The sequence below is a fragment of the Ctenopharyngodon idella genome, chromosome 7, assembly GCF_019924925.1.
Source record: "Ctenopharyngodon idella isolate HZGC_01 chromosome 7, HZGC01, whole genome shotgun sequence".
Lineage (NCBI taxonomy): Eukaryota > Metazoa > Chordata > Actinopteri > Cypriniformes > Xenocyprididae > Ctenopharyngodon > Ctenopharyngodon idella.
In genome coordinates, this window is record NC_067226.1 from 19,350,183 (window position 1) to 19,373,539 (window position 23,357).

At 36.6% G+C, this 23,357-nt stretch overlaps 1 protein-coding gene across 1 annotated transcript in view; it reads right to left on the reverse strand.

Moving 5' to 3' along the window:
* The window catches only part of iqgap1 (IQ motif containing GTPase activating protein 1), a 45,469-nt gene that overhangs the window by 16,663 nt on the left and 5,449 nt on the right, over positions 1-23,357 (reverse strand). The window contains exons 3-13 of the mRNA XM_051899863.1: positions 9,509-9,665; positions 9,338-9,415; positions 9,085-9,161; positions 7,859-7,926; positions 7,331-7,444; positions 6,966-7,144; positions 5,361-5,448; positions 5,101-5,264; positions 3,872-3,956; positions 3,512-3,675; positions 1,801-1,961 (exon numbers count right to left, since the gene is read on the reverse strand). Coding sequence (XP_051755823.1) covers positions 1,801-1,961; positions 3,512-3,675; positions 3,872-3,956; positions 5,101-5,264; positions 5,361-5,448; positions 6,966-7,144; positions 7,331-7,444; positions 7,859-7,926; positions 9,085-9,161; positions 9,338-9,415; positions 9,509-9,665 — 1,335 coding nt within the window. The remainder of the gene's footprint in view (positions 1-1,800; positions 1,962-3,511; positions 3,676-3,871; positions 3,957-5,100; positions 5,265-5,360; positions 5,449-6,965; positions 7,145-7,330; positions 7,445-7,858; positions 7,927-9,084; positions 9,162-9,337; positions 9,416-9,508; positions 9,666-23,357) is intronic.

The following is a 23,357-nucleotide window of genomic DNA, read 5'->3' on the forward strand; positions in this document are numbered from 1 at the left end:
ATCTTCTCTAATCAAAATGAAACTCATTCACAACCTATTTTACTTCCGTGGTTTGGCATATTTATGAGCAAAACAAAAACGAAAGTAGGGTGGGACCTAATTTTATCCATCGCAAACTAATTTGATTGTAAAAAGTAGGTGTTCCATACAAGAATAGAGTCAGACTTGAATATGAGTTAGCTAAAACATGCCTAAATAGCTATTAGGCTAATGGTTGACATAATCCAATGGCCCATGAAGACTGTGGCAGTCAGCTGAAAGGAAAAGTCATTCCAGAGGCCAAGTAATGTCGCCCATACACGTGTCATGTTTTTAGCACTGATTTTCAGCTACAGGTAATGGAGATCACAGACAAAAGCCTAAAATTGGCAATTCTGTGCTTGTTCACGTGAGTGATAATCTCTGTTTGAATTATCAAAGACACTGAGAGATTAGAGAGAAGCACCAATGAATCGCCAATGACCAAGAGATATTTATCAAGTCAATTATCTACACTGGACTGTGAGTCCTGTAGTGTGAAACCAACAATAACACACAGAATTATGCCAAAATGTACGTTTTGTTGAGTATTCTCGTAAGAGCAGTCTTAAATGAGTTAAAAATGAACTTAAAGAGTTATGAGAAAATAGGATGCATTTAAGATCTGCGTCATATTCGGCAGCAGCAGGTCTTGAAGTCACAGTAGCCTAATAAACCAGCTGCTGTGATGTCTGTCATTAATGTTAATCAAAGAACAAAAGCAACAGAGAAAGTTACTTACTGCTCTTGACTAAAGAAATTTTGTAGCTTTAATAGGATTAATCTATATTTATTTAATAATTTATGCAGTGCAGACTGTTTGATAACTTTATTCAGTTTCTGTATAGACAGGTAGAAAGTTGTTATATTTTTTGAAGCATAATAAATATTAAAATTGATAACTTTTAGTTATACTGTAATGTTGAATGGCTATAACGGTTTAAAATTTAAAAAAAGATCAATTTCATTGAGACATCAGTAGCTGTATTAGGGGCTGTTTACACGACACCGTTTTCAACTAAAAACGGAAAACTTTTATGCATTTTGGCCGTTCATTTACAGTATACAACAACAGCATTTTGGTGGCCTGAAAATGCAAACTTTTAAAAATGGGTTTAAAAGTTCAAGTTTTTGAAAACGATACCGTTGTCATCTCTGTGTAAACTGCAAAAACGCGAATCTCTGAAAACGGTGACGGCATGCACATGCGTATTACATGTTTAGTCTATCCACCTTATTTTTAAACGTGTTTTCTGTGAATGTGCGAGACTTCCGATTTATTAGCCGCTATAGGGAAATGACAAGAAGAATATCAAAGTGCCGTAAACTGTAAAAATAAGATGGATAGGCATGCGCGTTTGGCACAAGTGCTCTGTAAAAGAATGCGTATGCGCAGGCGCGTAGTCTTTCTTTAAAAGTGACATCGCCAACTACTTGTCTGGCATGCGTAAAACAGCGTTTTTACAGTCATTTTCGCGGATCTATGTGAACGGGGATAGTTTTGATAACGTTGTCATCTGTACAAAAAAAAAAAACTTGAGTTTTTAGTACATTGTTGTCGTGTAAACGTACCCTTAGTATAAAAACGTAAGTGTTTTAATCGCGATTAATCACATATAAGAGTGATGTTTCATCAAGATACGCAAGTTGCTGTATTTTGATGAAAGGCCAAGAATAACACCACTAAAAAAATTGTGCACATTAAGTCCAGGAATGTGTATTTAAGTAAATAGGACCAGTTTTCAGTTGCACATTGACTTTAACCATACACCTCATTCTCACCTCTGGGCGTACTCGTCCTCTACATTGCTGAGGCCAGTGTTGGTACTGCTGAGCTGTTTCCACACCGCTGCCCTGTCCCCTACATCTAGTGCCTCGTTTATCAGCACCACTGAGGACAGCATCTCCACGGCAACCAACAGCTCGGGGTGTGACAAGGAGCCCTGTGCAGTCAAGCAAAGCATGAAACTAAAAACTAAAAGGTTACAGATCATCAACTTATGTAAACTGCATGTAAATAATTGTTCTGTTCTAAAACCTAGTGAGCTGCTTACAAAGGCGAAGTTAAATACAAGTTAAATATGCTGCCTCCTAGAGAAGCCTAATTTTGACCATATTCTAAGCCAGAATCGCATGTATCTTTCACAGAGAAGGCAATCCCATAATTCATTGTGACAAGTGGAAAAAAAAAAAGATGCTGGACATGGCGAAAGAAATGTCAATGGCTATTCAACGTCTGTCATTGTATCAGATTTCCACTAAGAAATAATTCACAATAACGATATTATCACAATAATTTTTGAAAAAAATAAAAAATAAATAATAATAATAATGCTATCAGTCAATGCTATCAAATTCATCATTTAACTTTGTTTATTTTGTGTTTTCTCTTTTTTTGGCCAATAAACCCTCAAAGTAAAACTGTGCAGAGTGGAGGAGAGAGTCTTTTTACAGTATTGTGGCACTAGCTTGGCAAATTGTGCAAAAGCGCACAAAAAAAACAACAACTGATGATCAGCACTTCTGCAGACTGGGTTCTGTAGTTCCTTTTTTTTTTTACGGAATTCAAAAAAAAACTGGCAAGCTAATTTTTTTTTTTCAGGCATGGGAAGTGTGTCTCACTTTCATCTGTCATTTACACTAACATGATCTTGTATGGCAGTAGTAGCCACACATCGCGTCGTTGCCTTCTTTTTTTCTATTTTGTGACGGGTGGCAATATCGCCACTTATGTTAGAGAATCAACCAGATTGGTGCTGGATTATTTACGATATTATCGAATGTGTAGAATTAACTCAATATCAATATTTAATTTTTTAAATGTCACAATCATCGTCAATGCTATAGTATTGCGACCCCCTTGTCTTGATAGAAAGTATTGATAAAAATGGTTCAGTGTGAGTTTTTTATTTTACCGAATATTTGGGTGTGCTATGTATTTTTTTGCTTAATGCTCTTATTAAGGCCCCAATATACTTCAAACGAATTCAAAGAACATACTGGTGTGACGTCATTTCAAACAAAACTACTCCAGGTGTGTGTTCACGGAGTGTGTGTATGTTCAATACTCACTGCTGTGTGTGTGTGTGTGCGCGTGGATGGGTGAAATGCAGAGCACAAATTCTGAGTATCGGACACCATACTTGGCTACACGTCAAGTCACTTTTTTCACTTTCAAAAATCAGGCCAAAACTAAGTTTGTTTTGTTTTCATTTCAGGACTTCTAAACAGCTTGCTTGTAAACATAATACATAATACATTAGATATGCCAAGATGCTATTGCTAAACTCTACTGAAATAAAGAACTGGTGCCTTTGTAGAGCATTCCAAATGGATCACTTATTAGTAGCCATGACCATTAGGATGCTGTGTAGGCTGTAGGCAGCTCTCTTGGTTCTGGAGACAGTTATTTATTGTCTCATTAGAAATATGGTTACAGCAAAATAACGCACTAGAGTGAGAAGAGATTGTGTGGATGTGAGTGTGTTTTAACCTCTGCGCTCTGCTGTTGCAGGCTGGCGAGTTCTCTCTGGTACAGATCTGCAGCACTAGGGTAAACCTGCGGCAGCTTGGCATCTGGGTTCATCAGTTCATTCACTGTTTCCTCTGCTACACCTTTTCTGATGGCAGCATTAATCCTCTCCACCGCCCGCAGCACTGAGACAAACACACACACACACACACAAACACATCTCATTGTTCTTTTCGCAGAGTGACAGCTGTAGGACAGCAAACATGAACACATAAAAGAGAGACAAAGAAAACACTGGCGTCTCTGATGTACAGTTCTCTGAACATACAAAATATTTCATGAGTTTAAAAATAATATATCGATACATAAAAAAGTACACACATTTTTGATAGTCCGCTGCATGCGAATTGGCTGCATCCACGCCACTCTGTAACTCCTCCTTTATCAGCGGCTCTCCTGGGGCATTCTAGGCACGAGGAAGAATGGCAAAAGCCAAAATGATGAGATAATATAATTTAGAGGTAACAGTTCATATTTTTCAGTTTGGTTTGTATCACGAATCAGTTGTGATACAGTAAAGAATTGTTATTTCATTAATAGGGGTGCAATGATTAGGAAATCTGAGGCCAATACAGATAACCAATATTTTAACATCATAAATAGAGGCCAATGTAAATCTGACAGTGATATTAATATTTACTGCTAATGTTTTTTTTTTTTAAACCTTTTCCAGTCACTTTTAAAACATTAAGCCATACACTGCAGCTCTAAGCTTGAGTCAGTAAGATTTTTTTAAAAGAAATGAATATTTTTATTCATCAAGGAAGCATGTTACAAAAGATTTCCATTTCAAATAAATGCTGTTCTTTTTGAACTTTCTATTCATAAAAGAATCCTGAGAAAATGTTTCACGGTTTCCACAAAAATATTAAGCAGTTATATTAAAACTGTTTTCAACATTGATAATAAGAAATGTTTCTTGAGCAACAAATCAGCATATTAGAATGATTTCTGAAGGAAAATTACTGACAATTACTGATTACTAAAGATTAAAGTAATATATATTAATAAACTATACATAATATATATAAAAAAATAAATAATTGAATCTAAACTGATAATATTTCACAAATTTATTTTTTTTACTATATTTTTGTTAAAATAAATGTACTTTCTTGCAGACAAAAATGTGCATTTCGTGATATCTACAATTTGTTTATACTTTTTAGGGTTTTGTTTAGTGTTAAGTAACACAAATCACTAATAACTAAGCATTTGAGAGAAGACGTCTCAGTGCTGTTATTGCAGGATATTTTTATGCCACATCAGCTATTGCTGAATAAACTCTTATTGCTGTTATCATGGTTACCGTGAACAGCATATATTTCTGTTGAGCTCTAGGCTTTGTCACAGACGTGCAGTGATGAGGGTCTCTGAGAGCAGTCTGACTGATTCGAATTACAGAACTCTTAAAAAGGGCCAGCACACAATGCATATGCATTCATTCAATATTTAGAATTCTAAAGGCAGCATTATACAACATCGAACTGCAGTACAAAAGTGTACCACACTATGAGTGGCAAACCATTGTGATTAGCAGAGCCTGTTACCTGTTCCTTCTGCTCTCGATCGGCCAGCAGCTGTTTGAAGTACCATCCCTTGTTCGGAGCCTGCACTGACTGCAGGCCTAACGCAGGGGAACGGAGAGTATCATACAGCTTGTCCTCATCACCACTCAGCAGGGCCTGTTCTGCTGAATTCAAGGCTTTGGACACTGAAAATGCACAAAAACAGAACTCAGATCACATCATTGATCATTCACTTCAGAAGAACACAAAGAGCTGGACGTAGACATGGGTGAGGTACATACAATTGACTTTGTTGATGTTTCCCTGGATTTCAGCATGTGTAAGCAGCTCATCGTAAGCATCCCTTTCAGCCTCAGCATTCTCTCCAATCTATACCAAAGAAATATTCATTTCATTCAAATCTTTATCGTCATATTATGACACAATGGATACATTCTCAACCGTGTTGTTATTGTTAACTAAACCTAAAATATTAAAAATAGTTTTCGTTAACTGGAATAAAATACGTTCATCAAAGTTGTCCTAAGAAGAAGGTTTTAGGACAACTTTGATGAAAGGTCTTGATCCACTTCAAATGTTGACTACTGTATGAAAATTAGATGAAAAAAAATAAATGAAATTTGAATAAATTAGAAATGTCGCCTTGGCAACTAACTGAAATAAAATAAGCTGAAGTTGAAGTACTAAAATTACTAAAACTGAAATAAAAATAAATTGCTAGATGGAAATATTAAAAAAAAAAATAATAATAAATAAATAAATAAAAAAATTACTAAAACTTTAATTAAAATAAAAACTGAAAAATAAAAATAAAATAAATACTATCAATAGTATATAAATAATAAATATAAATAATAATACTAAAATTACACTGATTATCAATATTTTTTAGCTGAATGTATCACACAAAAAGTGCACTAACGTTCACAGTTAATTCCAAAACATAATCTGGCATTTGATATTTCAGCAAAGTTTATCCAAGATAATGGACAGAGTTTGGAAAAATATTAATTATAAACATCCCTGTATTTTATATAATTATGCCACCTTCTATTCAGAACAACCTTCACATCACACTTCTGATGCTTTAAAGAGTTATTCCACTCAAAAATGAAATTTCTGTCATTAATTACTCACCCTCATGTTGTTCCAAACCCATAAGACCTTTGTTTATCTTCGGAACACAAATTAAGATATTTTTGATGAAATCCAAGAGGTTTTTTTTTCTTATCCCCCATAGAAAGCAATGAAATGACCACATTCAAGGTCCAGAGAAGTAGTAAAAACATCGTTAAAACAGTCAACGTGACTACAGTGGTTCAACCTTAATGTTATGAAGTGACAAGAATACTTTTTTGCACAAAAACAAAACAAAAGTAACTACTTTATTCAGACGTAGAACCTGGAAGCGCTGCACTGTGTCTACAACTTAAACAACGTAGCAGAATGACAGGAAAGAGAAGAAATTGTTGAATAAAGTAGTTATTTTTGCGCACAAAAAGTATTCTCGTCACTTCATAACATTAAGGTTGAACCACTGCAGTCACATGGACTATTTTAACAATCCCTTTACTACCTTTCTGGACCTTGAATGTGGTAATTATGTTGCTTTCTATGGGGGATCAGAAACCTCTTGGATTTCATCAAAAATATCTTAATTTGTGTTCTGAAGATGAACAAAGGTCTTACGGGTTTGAAACGGCATGAGGGCGAGTAATTAATGACAGAAATTTCATTTTTGGGTGATCTAACCCTTTAAAATCCTGTCTAGCTAGACAGGCTGATAGGCTTTTTGACAGAGATAGTGTGTGCATATATTAAAATACAACCTCAGTTACCCAAAAATTACAAATCTTTTAATAGGAACTGTAGAGTGCAGTTCGTACTCTCTTTCGGGAGTTGGCCACTTTCTCAGTCTTGGCCTGGAACAAGGTGTCCTGGTAGTGCTGGGCAGCGCTTTCATCCAGCTGCAGTAACATGGCGTTTGGGTTTCTCATGGCAGCTAGAGTGCCCTCAGGGACTCCATGGTCAATGGCATCATTGATGGCGATCACAGCGGCATGCACTGAATCATTGCAACAGAAGATAATGCAGTTCTTTTGGGTTCAAATCCATGTAAAACAGATCGTAATTACTGTGTTGTTAAACTCTTGGCTGTACAAGTTAGGTCTAGTTGTTTATGTTTACAAGCGAAGGAGTTGTGCCAAAGAGCCAAGAGGAATTCGACTTTAAAAGCAGAAACAATACTCACAGGCTGCTTCATCCACTGACAGCTCGTTTGCTAAAATCCCACCAATTTTGCTGAATGCTGGCATTTGAATGTTGTATTTCTCCAGTTCAATCTTCATGTTGTTAATCTCCTCCTCTGAAAAGACAAAAAAAAAAACTCAGCACATAAATAACAAAAAATTGGGATTATTTGTCTCAGTGGAAAGTATTCCGTTTGTTTTCATTATTTTATAAAATAAGTCTCTGGGCAGGCTCAGGATAAATATTGCAAAGTCATGCTTTAATAAGCATGGTAACCTTTTGGAAGGTAATCTTGGCAGTGCATTTTTCCTCGCTTTAATGTGATTGGCTGGACATTGTTCTCAATAGGTCTAGTAAATAATGTTTTCCATCCATGGACTTGGCAGGCAGTTTGGGCCAGCCAAAATGGCAGGAAACGCTCATACAATTGATAATGATTTTCACATTGACCACAGCTCCCAGGAGCAGGGCCTTTTCCAGCTGTTATTGTATAAACTCAAGCTTTTGGTACCACAGCAAGCTGACTCACCTGTGAAGGCAACCTTGCCATACAGGTCTGTAATCTGGGGCGCAAGGCCAAGTTTAAACAGGTAGAGGCTGTAGAGAAAACAGAAAGAGATCATGAGAAACTAATTTCCCAGAGGAGAGCTATCCTATTCCACAGGTGTGTGCAGGAAAAGGCACTACTGGAAAGAGGGTCAGATGTTATCTGCATGACTTTCAAGTTTAACCTACATCCCGTCATTAATACTCCCTACAAAGACCCACAACTGGATTCAGTACCCCTCACCCCACGCCAGGCCCCTGCCAAATTCTCGCCCCCTGAATACTGTTATTTCCTGTTTCTGAAGGCCAGATTTATGGCCTTTGGGCCCAGCGTCAATTCTGCTTTGAGCAGGAATGTGAGAGTTACAAACGGCAGGATTCTCTAGCCTCATGTTAAGTTGCCTCAGCAGCAACCAGAACAGGTTTCCTCATTAATTCTGACTCGTTAATTCCAGGATGAGAACATGTAGATGCAGATCAAATCTACAGCGTCATTCCCTTGCACTTCTAGGCATGATTAACATAATTTAACAAACAAACAAAAAAAACAAACAAAAAAAAAAGTTCAGGTCTGAATATGCATATCTTTAAGTTAGAGAAGAGAAGCTAATTTTAAACAGTTTAACTAGTTATTTATAGGTATTTTTCTGCAATTAAAACAAAACTCAATACTGGTAACAGTATTCAATTAAACACATGAAATAACAAAACAATAAAATATCACTCAACACAACTAATAACACTAAAAAACTGCCTGATTTATAAGTGATTTTGCTCTAAAGTGAACTGGTTCATTTACATGAAACACTGAAAGTACTAGTTCACTAAAATGAGTTATAATATAGGTCATTTGAACAGGAAGTGTGAGAATGAACAGACTAACTAAATGATTCAAAAAAACAGAAATATATATGGTGCTGTTCAAAAGTTTGGGTCCAGTATGATTTTTTAAATGTTTCTGAAAGAAATCTCACCAAGGCTGACAAAAATACAGTAAAAACAGTAATATTGTAAAATAATATTACAATTTAAAATAACTTTTGAATTGTAATATATGTTAAAATGTAATTTATTCCTGTGATGACAAAGCTGAATTTTCAGCATCATTACTCCAGTCTTCAGTGTCACATGATCCTTCAGAAATCATTCTAATATGCTGATTCGGTGCTTAAGAAACATTTACTATTATTATGAATGTTGAAACAGTACCTGAGAGCATGTATGCAATAGATGCAGCGTGGCATGTTCTTCCTGTCGTAGATGTCTGTTGTCTCAGGATAGAAAATCTGACAGGGAAAGACAAGTACATGTACTTTGATGAGAGATTGAATGCAGCACTGTTTCCAAACATGGGAAAGGAGATCATTGGCAAGCTATGTCATGTTAGTGACTCAATAAATCCAAAGAAAGACTGCTAATGACAGAACCATGCAGACACGTGTTCACCACCTACACTCCTCACCTTAGGAAGGCCCTTATCTGTCATTGCATTCAGCCATTGGATGATGTTGTCTGTGTGTCTGAAATGGAGACCAGTGGCCTACAAATGGAACAAAGCAGCAACAAGTGAATCCAAACCTTCTGCTATGTCCATATCAGTGCTTGTGCAAATGGTTTTAAACTTAAGTCTTACCTTATAACGTGTTTGTTCGCGGTCATAGATCCTTTTGAGAGAGACCACTTTGGGAGCGAAGAAGTTTCCCAGCTTGGCCAGATACACGCCGTTCCTCAGGCCCTCCTCCAGCTCGGTGGTGGGTGGAAGATCCTCATTTAAACATGCTTCAATCCATCTAAAACAAAGAGACAGGGCGTATTCAGCAAGGCAATGCACTCTTTTGTACATGATGCAAGTTACAAAGACTATGTTCACACTGCGAGACTTAATGCTCAATTCCGATTTTTCAAAACTAACCCAATCGCGTTCTGTCGTTGCGGTCGCTTCAACCCAGAGATTTGCAAAACAACCTGCAGCAACAGTGAAAAAGTAACCCAATTCTGCGGGAAATCGCAGATTTGGCAACATACACAGCGCGCTGTCATACGGAAGTAAACACAGAGGGCATTAAAGTAAGCAATTACATGTTTATTTACAGTGTGATCTGCCGCGGAAGCCAGTGAAATTATGCACAGGCAATTTGAAAAATAAACAATGATGGGACAAAAGAAAGCAGAGTTTTGAAACTTATGATACGAGCCCTCATGTTGTGCTTGTATTATAAAGCTTTCTCTGTAATACAAGTTCTGACACATCACTGCCCTTCTACTGACTACCTTTCACAACTGTCTCGATAACGTGGGTGTGTAAAATCTTTGAATAGACTCCCATGAGCGCAAAATTGTGCAAATGTTGATCGAGTGATGTAAAAATCGCATGAATTCCAATATGACTGTTCACACTGCGGTCGCATTACAAAACATCTGATCTGTATTGGATTTAGTACCACATGGAAGTGGCACAAATTGGAATTGAAAAGATCAGATTCCATGTGGTTTCTACTGTTCACACTGTCATTGGGAAAACAGATATGTCACATGTGGGCAAAAAAAAATAAGATTTGGGCCACATTTAGATGCAGTGTGAACGTAGACGTGCTGTAGGAGTCATCGTGTTATAGGCTGCTTTATTATAGTGCATTTGTAGAGCTTCGCAAAATATTCAAACATATTTGAATACCTTTATATAGTTTAAAGCTCTTGGCTACTCAATTACAAAGTCAAATATAATAATAAAAAAAAAAAAAAAAAAAAAAAACGGTACTCATGCTATGAAAAAATAAGCACATTAAAGCACACCCTGTTATCTTTTTCATTTGTTACGAGGCTTTATTACAAGAGGGTTTTGTCCAAAGAAGACCAACAAAATACCACATACCAACTGGTTACATCATATGCATCACATTGACAACATTCTCCTATACATTTCAACCTGCTGAGGCCAACACAAAAACATTCCAAGGCGGCCAAGAAATGCTTTAAAACAGAAACAACACAACCTGACAACATACTTCAAATATTGAACATCTGGAACAGATGCTAAACATAAAACCAGGAACTGAGATGGAGACCAAAATGTCTTGCTCTGCTAAGGTTGTCGTCTACTTGCAGGTCAGATGGATGAGGTAACAATAGATTATGCAAATTTTCTATGGATTTTCCATGTAATTTACATAATGCTAGTTGTCTGCTTTGCAAAGGTTAATTCTGTTTGTTCTAGAAAAGCAGCAGACTCGCTGTACCCGTTTCTTAAAGGCATAGTTACCCAAAGATGAAAACATCATGATGCTCAAAAACTGAATCACTTTCTCTGAAGAACACAAAAGGAGAATTTCTGAAGACTGTTCATACAATGAAAGCAGAATGTGTCTAGGGGCTATTTAGCCCCAAAAATATAAGCAATTACACAATGTCTTCCAAATATCCTAAAGCCATACAATATCTTTGTATGGAGGAATTTACTTTGTGCAAAAGAACACTAGTATAAAAAGTGAAAAAGAAAACGCGACTATAAAGAATCTGAACATTTTCAACCAGTATCTAGATATATTTTTTTGAGCAGGAATGCTTTAGTCCAGATTAAAATGTAAAAATGTCTATGTTTGAAAACAAATAAAATGTACAGTATTTAAGCACATGGTGATGTTTGATAAACATAGCAAATACAAAAATCTGAATGGCTATTTAAAAACATTCAAATACTACTTGACTTCCTTCCATCAATGTGTCAAGTGGGTATCAGAAACAGAATGTTTCGCAGCACTGCTTTGTGTACAGGGGTAACCGGGCTGATGAAAAAGAAGCTAAGGTGCATTATAAAAATCAAAACAATTCGGATAATAAGCTATATAAAATTATCATTAGAATTATAAGTATTTTGAAGTGTCCATGATAACAACAGGGCTGTGAAACCACCAAAAACAAGTTCCCCCCAATAATTAGAAATGGCCAAAATGTGCCAATGTTTTGATGCTGCTCTGCTGCACTCCGTTACACACACACACACACTGCTTTGTTTGTTGGATGACAAAACATTTTTAGTCTGGTCTGATTCAGCAGTCTAGCAGCACTCGTCGATGTCAAAATGTTTCAGCTGGCCAATCAAATCAAAAAAGGCAGGCTTTACTAGTGTTCACAGAAGACAAGTGAGTATTTCAGCATTCAGGTTTAATGGTGAAATAGTGCAGGTCATATGAAATATGTTTTATGGTAACCGTTTTGTAATAGAAATGTTAAACACCCCACAGTAATTTTCGGTGATGCAAACTACTTGACTTTTTGATGATTTGAATTGAAAATACAGGCTCATACTGGGTGTGACGACTCAGAGAAAAGCCATTTTTGACATATTCATACAATTAAGAATGACTGTGTACTTTTAAAAAACAGTTCAAATTATAATATAAGGTCATGGGTGTTCATGAGAAAGTCCAAAGCACAGGTGGGATCCAGGAGTCATCGATACAGGATCATTTTAATGAAAGACACATCGCATTCACACAATATGATAAAAGTGTCAAGAGACGTATGACAAAAAGTACCAATGCAAGGTCATTGCAAGTTACCTGCATGATATCCTGCAGAAATGAGTTGCTGATCAAATAATAATCTGAACAATTTACATCTGCCAGTTCATCTCTCTAGGTAATGCTGTTACAGGTGATTTTTGTTACTGTCAGGGGTAATTTTAATCTAGTCTGATTTAATTCATATCTAGATTTAATGTTCACACACTATTGACACACTTAATCAGCTTCACAGGTTAGAGCAAAAAGTTAAAAAAAGTTTTGTTGAAGCTCCATTTTTTGATTAAACCTGGGTGAAGGAGGGAAATAAATGTTCTTTCATTTATTCATTCTTTAAAATGTCAAGACAAAGGAAGATTTTTTTAATGCTTCAATTAGGCTCATTGAGCTCAGCCAGCCACAGCTGTGGTGCTGCCTCTCTCCATCTCAGTTGGTCATCTCACTCCATTCATCTTAGCGTTCAAAGCTGACTTTGGCATGCCTGTGGACATTCATTGGAGGTTGCAAAGGAAATCTTCGGGGTCCATATTTGCCACATAGGGTCAGATGCCTTTTGAACCTGCAGGGTTTATCCACTGCCTTCTTTCTATCCACTGACTTGCTTTCCAGCTTGTCACTGAAAGATCCAGCAGCATAAATGTCATCCCACTCGTCCCAGCGTTTAAAGGTGGCTTTGACATGCCGGTGGACATTACAGGTGGCAAAGGAAACAAGCGGTATCCATCTTTGCCTGCAGTTCATTAATGTATATGGGGTCTCCACTGCCTTCTTTCCATCTATTTTCATGCTTTCTAGCTTGTCAGTGAAGGAGCCAGCAGAATATATGTCACGCCACTCGTCCGAGCATTCACAGAATGCTTCGCTGTTATAGGAGATCTTAAGCAGTAGGCACATCACATCTGACTGGCTCTGACTGTTGACTGTCTCCTTCCAGTCATCATCCCATGTACTCCAGTCAACATCCTAATCCCAAATTTGATCTGGCATGGAATCTCCCCGGTCAATCACACACCGTCCCACTTGTTCTACAACAAACAGTGTTCATCGTCGGCCCATGAATGAAGGACTGTAGAACACTTTCCATTTCTAGCTTCAAAACTTCACAGAGCAGTGACTGTGCTCAATGTATCGTGACTGTGCTCAACATCATACTGGATGCCAGCAGCCTTGGCTGATGATGTGACATCATCATCACTGAAAGAAAAGTTTCATTTACAAAGAGTCATGGAAACCTTCTCTGTGTAAAAATGAAAGGATTTACACAACAAACATCTGGTTTATGGTTTGATTTGCAATCATGTTAATAAGACAAAACTGGTGGGTCTCAGCAGGTTCCCTTGTTTCAGTTTATATATAACACAAATTCAAGCTTTTCATCTGAATTCCATGTACTTTAATCTGTAGCAGACAAATATGAGAATGTTAGCCTATATAAAAAGACAATTTTTATTAAGTGCATTTTCAAGATGTAATTTTGTCAAATTATGCAAAATGTGTGAAAATATTGTGTTCACATAAAATGCTAGCTATGAAATTAGCCATAGCAGCACAAAGGATTTTTCTTTTATACATTTACATTTTATTTCTTGCTTAAAATGTCATTTTATTTCACCAAATGCTATTAAACACAATACATAATCTACAACGTGGTGGAAATTACATTGTGGCTGAGGGGGACAAGTCTCCTCCAATAATTAGAAATGGCCAAACTGCGGGTCAGCACTCGTCAATGACACTGAAGACTGGAGTAATGGCTGATGAAAATTCAGCTCTGCATAAAATTATATTTTAAAGTATATTAAAATAGAAAATCATTATTTTAAATTGTAATAATATTTCAAAATATTACTGTTTTTTCTATATTTATTTTTTGTTCAAATGAATGCAGGCTTGATGAGCATAAGAGACTTCATTCAAAATAGTATGTTTCCAAACTTTTGAACGGTAGTGTATATATAATATTTACATACTTTGTTTAGTACGTCTGCCAGATAAACCAAGAAATTTAAAGGCCAATTGATACTCTATTGTCTATTTTTCTGTCTAAACTATTCCATGAAAGAGAACGCAGGTATCATTATTGCAGTGGTTAAACCAGAGCAACTGAAACGCTCTCTAACTGACCTGTGAATGCCCACACAGGACACACATTCACAGCCGCACAACAACCTTTCTTTCATTCTCTTTCTCATCTGAAAAACTGCAATGGTTCTTCAAAAGAGAGACGCCTGAACTCGCACACACACATACACACACAGGACACACACCCAAGTCAATGCTATTAATGGGGCCCAAGAATGAAACAAACAAACAAACAAACAAAAATCTGAATTCTACTATTAACAATACACCATACAGTGTGGTGACATCTCAAACTTAAGCCAATAATAACTGAGACTGTAGCTGAGAAAGTGCAACATTATCTACAACATCTGACTTCCTTTCAGTGTGACACAGGAAGACTAAATCTGCACACAGTTCACAGGTCATTCCAATAGGAAGAGAAGAGATGAGAGTGAGCTCACTGTCTCTCAAGACACACAAAGGCTTTTTTTTTTTTTTCCCCAATTTGTACTTTGTAACATTAGCTGTTCTATATTTTGCATGGGGGAAAGGGAATATCCCCTTTTTCCTATTTTTTAAGAGCAAATGCAAAAATATCTAGCCATATTATCAAAATATTGATATACATTTTTACCTATATCGCCCAGCCTTAGTTAGAAGTACTATGAAACATTACTGTGACTTTAAGAACTGAAATCTTCCTCTCCAGTCCAAAAAAAAAAAAAACATATTATAGATCTATGAAGTCAGAAAATTAAACATTTTAACACATGACCCTCCACATTTTCATGACAAACAACATTGATTATTCATTTCTGTACCTGAAAAACATGAAAAGCACTATTTAATTTATTTGTATCTTTGCTCTATTGTATTTATTTGTGCTATTGCTTGTAGATTGATTATTTGTTCTTATTGTCTTTATTTTTATTTGACATTTTTTCTAAACCTAGCACATACCGAACCATACCGAAACTGTGACCCTTAAAACCATGATACAAACCGAACCATGATAAATTTGAACCGTTACACCCCTACTTTGCAAAGAGACTGTCATTAAAGGATGGGGCAGTTAAAAACTACTACAAGAGAAACGACAATGCATCTGTAACCCATCAGTAAGCCCTGTTCCACATGTCATATGAGAAGAGGGGGCATTATATAGGAGTCTTAAAGGCACAGCCACAAAAAAAAAGAAAAAAAAAAAAGAAATATTTATGAACCTAACTGTGAATCACTTATCAGTAAATGTGTTAGTAATCATAATTTTGACTGGGACTCAACAAGTCTCAATGCATTAACTGCACTTTACACGTATGGTTCTTGAGCCACCTCACAGCTGCAGACCACAAACAGTCACTTCCTCACTCATACAAAAAAAACTTCAAAGGCAAACTCCTAGACAGTTACTCCACCAGTCAAAGCCGAGCACTGAACGAGGGGGCGGAGCCTTTAGAGGGAGCCCATAACACTACTGCTCCAGCATTTGTAAATGTACAGGCAGTTACAATTCTGCTCATAAGTTTCCCCTGCAAAAGCTGTATGATGTATAAAAAAAAAATAATAATAATTAAAAAAAAAAAAGTGAGCGAGACTTTTTTTCAGTAATACACAAAGGAGAAGTTAAACAAATGATCCTTTAAAAGGTTTAAAAGTTCCCTTAGGTCTTAAAAGGCATATGTCAACTAAAAATGAAAATTCTGTCATTTACTCACTCTTATGTCATTCCAAGCCCATAAGACTTTCGTTCATCTTCAAAACACAAATTAAGATATTTTTGTTAATACCTGAGAGGTTTCCGTCCCTCTATTGAAAGTCCAGGTAACCAAAACTTAAAAAGATCCAAAAGGTTATAAAAGGTAAATGCTACTTAAAATAAATCCATATGAATTAAGCGGTTTAATCAGTCTTGAGAAGCGATACGATTGCTTTATATGATGAAAAGATTTCATTTAAGCTTTTATTCACTTGTATACATACGTATATACATACAGCGCATCACACATGCACAAGCTTTCGTGTTTACCATACAGTGATGTGCTAGAATAAACCTCCTGGGTTCTTGGGAGTGCGTGATGCATGGAAACCAACGAGGTCTATCATAGTATGTGACACGCATGAGTTTGCCATACATGTATGTGTCGATCATTGTTTAGATATAAATAAAAGCCTAAATTAAATCTGATCATTATATAAAGTTATCGTATCTCTTCACAAATCTTTTATTAACTTTATCACCGTCTTTATCACAACATCTTTAAAAATGATAATGATGTCTTTATCACCTTTTTGGATCTTTTACGTTTTGTTTTCAATGAAGAGCTATATCTCTCCTACTTCATTTCCTGTCAGGTCTCTATACTATCCTTTCAAAATAAAGGCAAAAATAGCAAAAATAAATCTTTAAAATGAATGTGTGTTTCGAAGATTAACCAAAGTCTTTATTAACGACATGAGGGTGAGTAAATGATGACAATTTTAATTTTTGTCATTTGTTTCCTCTCTGAGCAAATGTAGGTTTACTTGGACTTTGGGTTGAAGTAAGATTAAGCTAACTTGTCTTCTACAATGTAATGTAAAAACTTTAGTTCATATGAAAACATACCAGTATTATTTTGACCAAGACCAGACCTAAAGAATGTGACTGTAGCTCAACTTTGTCCAGAATGTTCGCACATAATTGAACAACAAATAGTCTTAGAATTGTTTGCTTGTTCCAAAAGACCACAAAAGGTAAACACAATGAGCAATATTTTTCTCACCATAAACAAGGTGTGCCATGAAACAACCAGCTGTACACCTTTGTCTGGACCAGTTCAGATGGACAGAGAACAGGCAAATCAGTGGTGGAGCTTATCTGACCATATTAAAATATCTGTTTAAACTGAGAAAGGCACAGGCTCACCTACTTTCTTCCAAACTTTCTCAGCAGCATTCTGACAGCAAAAACTAAAAGAACTACATTTTGTCTCATATAAACATTAAAAATGTATCAAAAAAGATTGGATTATGGTAGAAAGATAATGACAGGAAAAGCCCTGGCACGAGAAGGAGAGCATTTCAGCGTGCAGTAGCCAAGTGCTCCATTACATGCTCAGCTGCAGAGGAGGAATTCAGTGCAGGACCTCCATGATCAGGTGCCACAGACACTCACAGACTGAGCTGAATCACCTCTCAACAGGAAGCCGCTGTCTGAAACTCTTTCATCCCGAAACACCCCTATGAACTGCTTCTTTTTTGTCAAGTCTTCAACTGGGTCTTTTTCTAGTTTAAAGGTTATATCTTTTATATTCATTTAAGAACTGTTGACACATCATACATACACTGTATAGAGCACAACTGTTGGGTTACTGAAGTAAAAACTCCATTCATTTTCTCCATAGGAAAATTGATTTTGAACAATAACATATAAACCTTTAAAGACAGACCTACTGTGAGCTACAAGGTCGTTAACCCATGGTATTTGTTTCTGATGAAGCCATCAGCCTGCGTTATTTCAGCATATTTTTTTAAATAATCGTGTTTAACAGCGGAATTCCTGGTGAAAAACTACATTACCCATGATGGTGTACAAAAAATTTACACCAATCAAAGAGTCGAAGAAAGCAACATGCACTAAAATAGCTCTTTAGCTCCGCCTGCTCACATGAAGCACTGCCAATGACGTAATCGAGTCGGACTTTCACCCACCCCTAAACAAGATTAACTTACGCTTGATGACCAGAAAGTGTCCACATACATTATAACTCATTTGATTTGCAAGAACTCAAACTAAAAAAGTTAATTAACTAAATCTTTTATATTAATTGCTATCAAAATGTATGAGTTAGCTAACTCAGTACTTCAAGTTAGGAGCAATTAACATGCATGAGTACAACAAACTCAAAACTTAATAGTTCTGCTTACTTAAAATTGGGAACATCATAACTCAAAATTTTATGTAACTGATTACCCTTAAATTTTTTGAGTTAGCCCAACTTATTCGGGTTCACAGTGCATGTAAAATCCAACCGATCTTCTGTTCGTTAAATTTTACTTGAAAAGTGTTTGTGCTATATTTCTTAAAATATCAATACAAGTGTCACTTATTTTAGTTATCTAATGCAATGACATTTAATTGTTTTAAGTGCCTCATATCCCACTTTTGGAGCCATTATAAGCATTAGTAGAGGAAATGGACCTTGCAGCCAACATATCCAATTTCCCAAACATTACAGACAAGCGGAGGCATCAAAATGGGTCTGTGGTTTTAAAAGGAGCAGTCTCCCCTTCCTCACTTTAGTGTGTGACAATGGACTTACTGTGTGCTTGTTTCATTGGTATCACAGCTGTGATCCAGGGGTCAAGAGACCCTGTACAGTATTTCTGTGTTTCAAGTGAAAAAAAAGTCATACATAGGACAAATAATCTCACTCCCACATATTCTCACAGAAAATGTTGGATGAAGCAACCCTTTGAAGTCCAAAACCAAATATGTGTCCAAGAAATAAACTAAAGTAACCTGAGATTGACAAGTCAAACAGTCATCATTAAAACGATGACTAAGGCTCATTTCTCAAAGCCAGAGCCAAGTGGACGCTGCCATTTTCCTGGGAAGAGCACCTGTGAAGGGCTTGAGGAAAAAAAGCAGTGGGTAATGAAGGGTAGGGCAGACAAACACAGGGGCGTGGACTCTTTCCTGTTCAAACAAGGGAGAGGCTGTCTTGTGTGTGAGTGAATGAGAGCCGTACTAAAGCAAATCACATAATGAACAATGACCTCATGTTTCTGTATAATTAACTTCTGCAACGTTATAAAGTTATAGAGAGTGAAGTGTCCTTGGTTCTCCTCCCTCACACCAAAGGCATTCATTTTCTCTCCATTCACTGCTGGCATTTACCGCCTCACCGCCATTGCCATGTGATTTACAGAAATTAACAGCAGCTTATACACCGAAAAATGGACCCTACACTTCTGCAGAAAAACTGAAATGCATTGGGAATCCTTTTGGATCAGGACTCCTGAACTGAAACTAAATCTAAAGATTTCCACCCCTACTTCAAATATATGAGGTCGGAAAAAAATGAAACATGCATGAATAAATAGTTCACAATAACATCTATGAGATGCATTTACAAAATATATTAATTTTCATTTCATGCCAACTATAAATTATATTGTGTGTTAATATTTTTAAAAGATGCAAACAATGGGCAGTGTATTGCACAGTTCCCCACATCCTCTGTATTGTTACAATGATTACAGCTCTATTCCCTACAGACAGCCACATACACAAACACACACAGATGAGGGGTTTCTCTACCTCACTCTGAGAGCATATTTAAGACCGCCTGTAGCTCAACAGGAAATTGCATGAAAGTGTTTTTTTGTAATAAGAGGAACAGGGCACTGTTTTTAGAAGTGAATTTAATAAAACATTTGGACAGACTAGCAAACTATCATTAAAACTGACCTTTCTCAGTCTGCCTCAATTTCATTTGTGGAAAAAATAAATAAATAATTAAAAAGTGGAAAATATCTTCAACCTATTCAGTTCTTAGTATTTTGTGATGGTAGTTTAAAAAGCAGCCTAAACGCCATTCACACTGGCAGTGATCTGCAGCAAAGTAAATTCTTTTCAATGAAAGCTGGCTTTTCCCAAAGACGTGAGCAACAGCACCTGTGGCAAAGTGATGTGGGCATGTCCAGCAATGCCACAGAATTGACAAAAGTTTAACTTTAGGGATGCACAATATTATTGAAACGTCATCAGAATCGGCCAATAAAGGCTTAAAATGTAATGTATTGGTTCGATATGAAAAAATTACGCAGATAAGCCTTGCTGATAAGATAACTTGATTGTGCATCTGCAATAACTCATGTGTGCAAGGAGTGGAAGTGATAAGATCATATCAGCAGAGTGGCCAATCTTGAAGTGAACATGTATGGTGATTAGACTCACTCTTTTGGATTGCTGCCTTGAACTTGAGCGAGTACAGAATAAGCGAGTACGGAATGAGGTGTCTGATTTGCAATGGAGTGCTGCAGGGATGACGTAAAATCCCAAAAAAGACTATGGCCCTGTGCCAAATGTCTTCCTAAAAGTCTGCACTTTCGCGACGTAACGCCAATTTGACTGTCGGAAAGAAGTCTGCTGTGGTGCTCATTTCAGTGCGGCCTTCAGTGCACGTTGAAAGCACCTTACAGTACACAGCTTTTTAAAAATTGCAGATACCGGTGTTTTGAATGGCATGAGTTCGGCCAATTAATGTACACTTAAGTCACTGGTAGTTCCTAATGTGCTGGGTTAGACTCTACTCTGAATTAGAAGCTAATTTAGTCCCCCCAAAATGTGTTCCTATGACTAAAATCATGCTAGTGACAGTCGTGTTTCCACTGTCACTTCTGGGGCTAGAGTGTGCCTCGTCGGGGCTTCGTCTGGGCTTCCTCGGGGCCAGCGGCCAGGTTTTTTTGGCCTGCCGAATACCTTGGTCCAAAGCGGGCCAGCTCGGGCTTGAGGAGTGGTTATGAACAAAGGCGGAGTTTCTCTGAGTCAGGAGAGGGTCAGCCCCGTGGATCATATATAACTACCAGCTAACATAAGCATAAAAGACATTTAAAATAATTTTAGCTCAAAACTAACTTTCAGACAGCAGCGAGTGTTTGAAATAACTTCCGTTTGCAATCCGATGTGGATTCTGATCACCATATAAGGCAGCCATTAACATAGTAAAATATAGTAAATACAAGACACCGCTTGAAGAAAATCAGACAAATCATATAATCACAATTGTTTATGTATTTGGTTACACTGTCAATGTGTCTTGTCTCTTTATACCGGACTGTCTGATATTCATATTTAGCTCCGGATAGGACATAAAATATATAATTCTGTTTTTTTCATTTGGGAGCTCCTCTGTTGCTAAAGCTCCAGTGTTGTCTTGTGATGTCCTGTGAAATAAACAGAAACAGACCGACTGAATAAGTGCGCGTGGCCTCTTTCTTTTGTGAAATAATGGTAAATAAGTTTCTGGCCTGACGGTGGAAACACAGTGCGATTTTGGGCTCAGTGCTACAGGTCTGTGGCTATTAGCCCCGCCCGGCCCATTGCAATCCCTGGCTCGCACTGGCCCAACAGTGGAAAAGCAGTTATTAAGTTACTTCTGTTTTGAATAAATAAAGAAGAAACTGAAGTCATAAAATCACAAACTGAATTTAATGGTCAAAAACTATACCCTGCATGATGAATAAAAAAAAAAAAATCACAAACATGACACTTGTAAATTAAATAATTTATATATACAGTTTATTAATGTGTAATATTTTTTTTTTCAAATGGATGATGAAAATAACTTGAATCCAATGAGCTCTAAAGGAATTTTAGAATTTTTATCTGAGGCTAAAAGCGATATCCTTCAACTGAAGGTCTGAACTGACCTGGCAACCTCCAGCAATAAAACCGCTATCGGTGTGATAGGGGCATAAATTAACAATGCTTTGAAACAAATCATTAATTTAAGCATGTAAGATGCTGTAATGGCCATAAAAGAGATCTAAATATTAATGTATCTTATCTAAACATTTTTCTCAAGGAAAAAAAGGATGTGATACTAGCATAACATGTATACACACTACTATGCATAGTAACAGAGGAATCTAGCATAGGCTACACCTTCACAAAGTTATGAGACGGGCGGGGTGTAATTTAGAAAGGACCAGTTCTGAAGAGCTGAACAAAACATTCACACATCCCAGTGTGAATGCCAGTAATAGCAGCGGTGAACCATGCTGCAGAGATATGCGCACAATTGGTTACATTCTCACAATCCTCTCTCACACTTCTCTTTCCCTCTTCAACATCGATCTCTCTCTCGCATTTACAGAACAAAAACCTACAATTAACAGCAGGCGAAATGAGAGGTTTGTATAACGCTCCAAAAACGATGGCAAGCTGCCGGTAGACCTCATCATGACACAGCCATTTTCACATAGAGAAGATGCTTTGCACTTCAGCTGAGTAATGTTGACCTGTAAGGTCAATGACAAATAAGAGTGTTAACGATAAAGGAAAGTAAAAAAGCTTTTAAAAATCTAGTTTAAAGCACACATGCCTAGTTCTTAGAAATGTGCTACTTTATATTGTTTTGTAAAACATTTCAAGAAAATTTAAATTTAAAAATAAAATGTAAACAAACAAACAAAAGAAAAGGGTCTGGAATGCTAGGTAACCAAAAAAAATCGCTGAATCCCCACAAGGTAATCCATTACTAGCTCTGTCTGCAAAACTGTGAACTTGTGCCTGACCTTCATGCATCTTCCTGACCTTGTTTACACCCACGATTACAGCAGTTTCCTTCTGTTGCACTCATGCTATTTAAATTTCCAGATGACATCATTCACTCTTAGAACCATATTGCCTTAAAGAACCCTTTTATGCTGAAATGGTTCTTCATGTTAGTTATAAACAAAATAATAATAATAATAATCTGTAACTGTCAGAATTCTTTCAAAACCTCAATATTGATTTTCTGGAGCTCAACCATCCAACTACACAGACTGTAAACAAACAGGTACTTGATGTCCTTCTTAAAATGTCTACAAATTTTAACTTTCAAAATTGTAAGTTTGGTTTAAATCTTTCAAACTGTAACTGGTTCCTAATAATAATGTAGTTTTTTTTTTTATATAATTTTAACAAAACATGTAAGAGTGAGCAGTTAAGGATACATCTATCCTCTTCTTTACTAAGCAAATATGTGACAGAGATTATCCATATTGTTAGAGTTCAAAGAACAAATATAAGACAAAGACAAAGAACCTATTCTAGTACTGTTAGATCCATTCTCTTTTTAAGAGTGCAAAATAAGAAATGGCACAGTGGTTGGATAGTCACGGATGGAGATAAGAATGGATAAAGTA